The sequence below is a fragment of the Daphnia magna genome, linkage group LG5, assembly GCF_020631705.1.
Source record: "Daphnia magna isolate NIES linkage group LG5, ASM2063170v1.1, whole genome shotgun sequence".
NCBI lineage: Eukaryota > Metazoa > Arthropoda > Branchiopoda > Diplostraca > Daphniidae > Daphnia > Daphnia magna.
Genome location: NC_059186.1, coordinates 12089941 through 12097544, shown reverse-complemented (window position 1 = coordinate 12097544; position 7604 = coordinate 12089941). Strand labels below are relative to the sequence as shown.

At 41.6% G+C, this 7604-nt stretch overlaps 4 protein-coding genes across 6 annotated transcripts in view; 2 read left to right on the top strand and 2 right to left on the bottom strand.

The window, feature by feature from the left end:
• LOC116935286 overlaps positions 1–1386 on the top strand; it is a gene marked incomplete in the record, with an annotated part of 4098 nt that extends 2712 nt beyond the window's left edge. For both annotated transcript variants that reach the window (XM_045173620.1, XM_045173621.1), the window contains 1 exon segment: positions 167–1386. In XM_045173620.1, the coding sequence (XP_045029555.1) occupies positions 167–258 (92 nt within the window).
• A 791-nt stretch (positions 1387–2177) lies between these two features.
• LOC116923300 (E3 ubiquitin-protein ligase sina) lies at positions 2178–4412 on the bottom strand. Of its 2 annotated transcripts, none has more exons than XM_032929759.2 (3): positions 4192–4412; positions 3277–4037; positions 2178–3195 (listed from the first exon to the last, which is right to left on the bottom strand). In XM_032929759.2, exons 1-3 carry the CDS (start codon positions 4298–4300, stop codon positions 2485–2487), a joined length of 1581 nt encoding a protein of 526 aa, XP_032785650.2. In that variant the 5' UTR covers positions 4301–4412; the 3' UTR covers positions 2178–2484. The 2 variants fall into 2 exon arrangements, with proteins under 2 accessions (XP_032785650.2, XP_032785651.2); XM_032929760.2 differs by having other exon boundaries at positions 4105–4377.
• Positions 4413–4445: 33 nt separating this feature from the next.
• On the top strand, positions 4446–5785 carry LOC116923303 (serine/threonine/tyrosine-interacting protein). The gene is made up of 5 exons (XM_032929764.2): positions 4446–4732; positions 4822–4919; positions 4992–5180; positions 5255–5307; positions 5364–5785. Exons 1-5 carry the CDS (start codon positions 4601–4603, stop codon positions 5507–5509), a joined length of 618 nt encoding a protein of 205 aa, XP_032785655.1. The 5' UTR covers positions 4446–4600; the 3' UTR covers positions 5510–5785.
• Positions 5599–7429, bottom strand: LOC116923302 (mitochondrial import inner membrane translocase subunit TIM50-C). The gene is made up of 6 exons (XM_032929763.2): positions 6695–7429; positions 6515–6634; positions 6316–6423; positions 5990–6245; positions 5817–5920; positions 5599–5755 (listed from the first exon to the last, which is right to left on the bottom strand). Exons 1-6 carry the CDS (start codon positions 7277–7279, stop codon positions 5663–5665), a joined length of 1266 nt encoding a protein of 421 aa, XP_032785654.1. The 5' UTR covers positions 7280–7429; the 3' UTR covers positions 5599–5662.
• Between the last annotated feature and the right edge of the window lie 175 nt (positions 7430–7604).

Below are 7604 nucleotides of genomic sequence, written 5' to 3'. Positions count from 1 at the left end.
CCTTCGTTCAATTTACATGTTATAGGTCCGTACCAGCACACCTGTGAAGACTACAGGATAAACGGAACAGACTGAAGGTCAACTTCTTGTTTGAATATGCCATGAGACGCTGTACCGCAAGCGTTTACGTTTATTGACGGTGGAGTGGCCGCCGGGTTCGCCCAAGGATCAATCGTTAAGCAAGTGGACGATGTTGCCGCTGACTGGGTCGACCGTTTGAAAGGATTGGTCGACGACACTACAGCCGAAGGATCTTGATCGGATTATTCATATTCACCCTGTGATTTCACGTCACGATCTTCGTTAGCAGAAAGAGGATCAGAGCGACTGAAATCATCGCCTTTGTCGGCGCCAACATCCAATTCATTCAGCCTTTATCGATGGTATTCTTCGTTGTCTCTGAAACTCAGCTGGATTCAAACGTCGCATAGGAACGTCATTGAAAAAATCCTCTTATTCCAGCGTATCTCTCAAGATGTTTGATGTTTTGTACGGATGTGTATTGCTGATTTGCAGAGGGGAAAAAAAAAAGACGGCCAACTCTTTTGTCCAGCACTTGCTACAAAGTTCTGTGCTTTGACACCGGTATCTCGGTCCTTGTGTATTCAAAGGCTCTTTATTATTCCTTTTATACGCCATGTTTTATTCATGTACATATACTCTTTTGCATGTTGCCGCACCGTCGCCTATTTTCGATTTATTAGAAATCTGGTTGGTGGTGGAACTGAATTTTGAAATGTCGATTTACTTTTACGTCGTTATTCTGGTGTTTTAGAGCTTCGTTGACGTCATCAATCCGTTGTGTCTATCCAACTCTTAATCATTCTTTCTTTGAAACTGTTTAATCATCAAACATTTCACAGCAACCGCATGTACGTTTTATGGTTAAAACTTTGTAAGTTGATGTGTTCTAATGTTTTTTTAAAGGACTTTTCGCCGAGTTGCTGTGCAGAAGAAAAAACAGACATTTTCCAGCACCACCACAAACATCAAGGAAACTCAATTATAACAAGGAGGCAGTCTTTATGGGTCTTTTTTTTTGGTAACAGGCGAACTTTTTAAATCTATTCTACGCGCACGTTGCATTAACTCTGCTCTAGCCAAACAAAGACGGAGATGCTACCGATCATGTAACCCATACCCACAGTCTTACATGATTATAGCTGTCAGCCATCAATTTTGATCTACGTGCACAAAATCAAATATTTGTTGTAGTAGAAGTAGTAGTGGTGAGTATAATAAGTTGTACGGGGTCTCAGCCTTTTGTTTAGATGTGCTTAGCCCAAGTTTAATGTTATGCCCAAGTCTGCCATTGCAAACGTAGTTTGTCTCATGCAAAGTGTATCGATTCATTTCCGCTACTTGATATATAGTTCTACAATTTAATTTGTGAGATCACGAAACCAACAGGAATTGGTGTTTCGTGATCTTTTCGTGTGTTCTACTTTAAGAAGACACATTCAAATGGACTATAGAAAAAAATGTCGGTTGGGCCTTTTGTAGTTCATTTGTTTTGCTACATGTCACGTCCCACTGGTGAATCCCTCTGAATAATGAATGTCTAATTTGCTGTACATGACTGCGGGACGGGATTCATCTGTTCTAATTATTTGGCAGAAAAACGAAGCTACAGTATCGATCCAGACGGTCTTAAACACTAAATTCTCAGATGTATTCAGTCTTTTATGGTAAATGCGACTGAAGAAGCCGAATAACAAGAAGAAAAGATACGCCAAAGAAATGGGAAGCAACGAAAAAACAGAAACATCGACAGTCTTTTCTTTCTCTATCGGCTCTTGTTCTTCTGTGCCCCGCCCTTCCCCGCAAGCTTTTGGAGTTGCACTTGAATCGACTTGCTTCGTTCTTTAATGATGGCGATGCGGCCCACAGCGATATCGGTTGTTGTCTGATTGTTGCAACAAGAAGTAAAAGATAGGCGAGCAGCGCAGTCTTCGGTTTGAAAACTTTTTTCAAGTTGACGGCCAACCATCTTTTATCCATTCTTTTTCTTTTCTATTTCCTCCAGGGTTTCTTTTCTTCTACACTTGGTAGACGTAATTCTTGATTCCCGTCTGCAGTTCCGACGGTATTTTCCGAGCACGTTCGATTATCTCTGTACTTTTACACTTCATTTAAAGTAAAAAGTTGAAAACGGCAACAACGAAGCCAAGACACTGTTAGAATTTCATTCTTAATTTATTCCAGTTGTTCTGGTAATCTCACACAGAGCGCCGTCCTGCATATAGCGTTGATACACAAACAAGGAACGCGTAAAACTTTCGAATTTGAGAAATACAAAATAGAGGTGACGCCAACGCAAAAAGACGAAACAAAAAAACAAAATCTATATAGCGAAGGAGAAAGTTTAGCAGGAAACAACTTAAAGTGCTTTTACTACAAATTCAATAAATGCCCACCTGTAAGACGAGCAAAACGGAAAAGAAAACATGCGACATCTCTTTTGTTTGTTTGTTTTGGTTTACTCTAGTTGTCCTGGAAAGTGTGACTTGTTGTTTCCAATTGTTGCAATTCGACGTGCAATCGCAATTTACTCCCTCTGTCGCGAGTGAAATGCACCAATTTGTCGCCACGGATGCTGAAACAATCTTCAGAGTGGCACAATTGACTCGTACGCGTCGATTCGGCGTGTGTTTGCCGAGTGTAGGAGGCCCGCCGACCCAGCGAACCGTTTACCGTCACAGTGTAAGTGAAATCCGATTCGGAGCGGCCTGCAACTTCATCAGATCGACCTCTACTGCCCACCAAATAAGCAGACACGTAAAACATTGAGTTGGGTATGTGCTGGAAAACGTTGAGACGAAAGATGCGACCGAAACACGAAAGCGCCCAATCGGTGTAGAAGAGGGTGGGCGAGTTGAGTTCCACGTCGATCTCCTGGCGACTTCCTTCCAGGAAACGGAGCGAATGGGTCGAGCGCAAGTGAGGCACCATCTCCTGCTGAAAACCCGTCCACGAACACGTACGGAAGAGGCAGTTGTAGTGCCGGAACGGGCAGGCTAATTCGTGGGCGATTTTGCCAGAAAATAAAATCGCTACCGGGCATCCCAGTCCAGCGTTCCGGCAAGGATATTTCAGCAATTCAGCCATCCGTTCTACGGCAAAGTTCCTCATTTCCGACATCCGGTCCCGACACGTGGGGCATTGGTTTAATTGGCTCTTGCATTTACCGCAGACCTGTAGCCCCGGACAACGTACGTATTACATAAAAATGTGATCAACATGTATAAAAAGTATTTGATTTTAAAGTTTCTTTACCAGATGGCCCCGACGACATTGATGGACTGGTGGAGAGATCGGTTCCAAACAGACGGGGCATTCGATTAAGCTCAAGAGCCGGGCGTTAAATTCATCTAATTCCTTATTAGTTTCTCGTTCAGCAGATGAGGTAGTAGTAGCAACGACAGTAGCAGCATATGAGGTAGTAGCATCGACATTAGCAGCAGATGAGATAGTAACATCGACAGTAGCAGCAGATGAAGTAGTAGCATCGACAGTAGCAGGAGATGCTATTACTTCTATGGAAGATTCTGATGATTCCCTTGGTCTGTTACCATGTGAGAAATCCTGCATTTTTGGTGGTTCAAACAGATTTATTGTGTCATCTTCATCAGAAAACAACCCTAATTCATGTCTATTGTAATTGACGGTTGATCTTGGGGCTGGACGAACTCTAAACTGCTGAATGCTGGTAGATGCCCGGAAGGAAGCAGAAGACCTTTCATTGCTCGTGTCTGAATGTCCGGTTGTTGTTATTCCACTGCTGAGGCTTGGCTGGTAACTGCTACTGCTGCTACTGCTATTGCTATTGCCATTGCTGCTGCTGGAACTGGCATGACTAGTACCATTACCTCCAGCTGGACCTTCAACTCTCTCAATGGAGTCAACAGGATCAAGCAGAATCATGGACTGCCTTGAACTGGTGGTGAGCTTCTGTCGCAGACTGCAGGAACAAACCAGGTTAGGATAGCCGCAATGTGTGCAGTTGGGAGCCCCGTAACCAAACAGCCTTCTGTAAACTGTGCAGAAAAACATTAATATATATTTTAAAATTGATTAGTTGTAACCAAAATGATTAACCCTTACTTGAAGGTTGTAGAAATGATATAAAAATATGGGCATAAAAGAAAAAAAATTTTATTCAGTTATCTAATATAATTCCCCAAAACTCACTATCTATGGGGCTGTCGGAATCTGACGAACTGTCACTGTCGGAATCTTGGGCCGGAGGACAAATTCGTTTCCAGCGGCCAGGGCTGAAATTGTCGGAATAGCGTTTCATCTTTGAACGACAAATCGAAATAAACAAAGCTTTTAAATTAGCATAAAATGCTACTGACGACGACAGAAAATTGTGGATGTGGGATTGGCAGGGAAAAAAGTTTTGAGTCGTCTGCTGTCGAAATCGATTCATTGAAAATAAAGTATCGCTTGGGGAAACAACAAAACATTACCTGTCGTTTGGTTTTCAAAAATATTTATCAGAGGCTCTGAACTCCTCTAGTGTTTATATTATTTATTTTTAGTTCATTTCTCAGCCAAAACAAGCGTTTCGGTGGAAATTTAGGCAAACTGCCCTGGAATGCTGCCGGCTCCATCGATAACCACTGATTTTCCGGAGGCCAATGAGTGGACTTATTCGATGCGAAGAGAAATGCAAGAAATAGTGAAAGGATTATTCCTTGGGCCATATTCAGTTGCAGTTCGATCAAAAGTAAGACATCTTCTTATATACAAATCTATGTGATGAAAAAGAATCCTTCTAGTTGACTGATACAGTCCAATGTACTCGTTTTCTTTTAGGAAAATTATCTAGAAACACATGGAATCACACACATTATTTGTGTGCGTCAAGAAATTGAATCTCACATAATCAAAACACATTTTGTCAACAAATTTCAGTAAATGCAATCACTTTTTCCCCCAAATGAAACACTCACTGAAGTACCCATTCTGTTCCGTTTAACCTAAAGGTACCTGGTTGTCAACATCAAAGATTCAGTCACAGAAAACATAATTCAACACTTCCAAAAGGTGAAAAACTTCCTGGACTGTTGTTTTTCTGCAGGCGGCAAAGCCCTTGTTCATGGAAATGCTGGGATATCTCGAAGTGCAGCAGTTGTCCTGGGCTTCCTGATGCAAAAATACTGCCTTGGTTACAAGTAATTTACAATCCATTAAAGCAGTACCAAGTTTCCATATTTTCTCATGCAAACCTAACTGTATGAACTTCCAGTGAGGCATTTTCTTTGGTGCAACAGAGAAGGTTTTGCATCAACCCCAATGAAGGTGCATCTTTGTATGTTTGCCTGAGTTCACCCAAGTAATTATGATACCTTTAATAGGATTTGTTCAACAACTGAGAGAATATGAACCCATCTACAAAGCAAACTGGAGTGTATCAACAAATGGGCAATGCTCATCGAGGGAGCAAAGCACATGGAAACGGAAGCGAGACAGCATCGAAAATGACGATGCTATGGATGAGTGAATTAATTCACGTGAAAATGATGAGAATTTCTCTTATGCCGCAAAATTATTTCCCTTGGTGGCTGTGCCTCAGTGGAATAAAACGAGTCATTTTTCACAAACTTTACATCCGCAATTTATTCGAAATGTGAAACTAGAGACGACATTTCTCGTATCAAAAACGCCTCCCAAAGAGGCCGCGCGCAAGAGACGTGGCTGGTAGAGTTTGTTTCTCTTGGTTCATTCGTTCCATGAGTTCTTGTTGTTCCTGCTCAAATAAAAAACTTTTAACTGAAAACTTAAACATTGGTTCATATGTTGATGCTAACTTGAAGTTTCCTTTGATTTTCCCGGAAGGCTTCGATAGGGTCGTCAAACTGGTTGTAGAAGTCCAGCACTTCCCGCACGTCCTGCACCTCGGACGTCGCGATCGCTGATGGTGATACAGAAAAATTCGGTTAAATGAAAAACGATACATATTTACTAATGAATAGATAATTACTTTTTAACAGAAGCGCGAGGTCGATTAAGGTTCGGTCATCGTCATTACCCTTCCATTCTTTGATTTTTAGTGCATTACGAGGATGGGATTTGACTGACTGAGAGTTCCAATCGAGGACAATCACTTTTGACAAATCACGATTGATGCAATCAAGATCCTTAACGTGGTGACCGTCAACGTAGCGAGTAGCGTCACGGAAGAGCCGGTACATGATATAACCATTAGGATCCAGAGCGTCTAATATGGGAAAGGCCGTCTATCATGGAAGCATGTATGAAATAGCTGAGCGTTTCGCAAACAAACGATCTAAATTTGATACTACTTACAAAGGCTTGTTCAGCTGTGTAGACTACTACCTCAAATGTAGGGGGACCTACTTGAGCCAGGAAGAAATCTATTCCAGGTCTCTTCTTGAATCTCCAACCAGTTTGATACTGAAGAAGAAAGGAGAAAAAAAAAAAAAAAAAAAAGAGAATGAATATAATATTGTGATTTGAAGTTGATGGGGTAAAACTATTTAGTTACTGTCCAATCTGGGTGGACTAGAACACCAGTCATTTCCAAGATCAGGGTATAAGGAGGCTGGTAGTATGGCTCTTTGAGGGGATCAGGTAGAAGCTTATCTCTTGAAGGATCTCTGATCATCTGAAAATAAAAGCTAGGTCAGGACAACACATGTTACTTTATCTCACAAAAAATGCTTACTTGGCTGTAGTTCATAATGGCATTCCACGATCTGAGGACGTACTGCAGGGCAAGAGGTTTCGAGCTAAATTGGTCTTCTATCACATTGCCTTCTTCATCCTTCTGCGGGGCCCCCCAGGTACCAACAATGTAACCAGTCAGGCCACTCATTGTTACTCCAAAGAATATAAGTGTGTATTTCATGGTCCTCCAGCTAGCTTCTGCTTCCTTCTTTCTTTTAGCTTCCTCTTCTTCATCACTGTTCTTTTGCTGACCAGATGAGGAAGACTGAGTTTGTCCTTCTGATGACTGACTGTCATCTTGCTTCTTGAAAACTTCTCCAGCAATTCCCAAGCCTTGAATTGAGCCTAATATTGGACTAGTAGCTGGCTTGCTTGTGGACTCTTCAGTTTTTTCGACTTTTTGGCTGTAAAACCTAAGGTGTAAAAGCCTGGTAGCCGGGAGAACATTGCTGATTTGTTTTGGTTTACACAGTACATTATTAGGAGCTGCCACTACTAGTCGGTGGAATTGTCTACAAGTCAAATTTGAACAGGTAATTGAAGATAACTTTAATAAACTCGTGACACATCTGGAAGCCGCCATCTTTCTTGATCTGTATTAAACAAAAATTTCTGCAACACAACAGTAGTTGTCAGATTGTTTTTTTCTTTTCTGTTTTGTTTTTCAAACGAGAAGTCGAGAACTGCGAGAACATTTGCGAGACGTTTGTGAAAGGAAAGCAAAAAGTAATTACTTCCGATGGTGTTTTTCCAATATAGATCTATGTTCAATGTTGTTCAACAGGCATTCTGCTCAAGAGCTCAACTCCCATTATGTTTATGGATCTGTGCACTTGTCAGATGTCAGGTGTACTGTCGTTACTGCTTATGCTTGCCGGAGAAAGGAAGGGTGAGAAAACCCCCCAAAA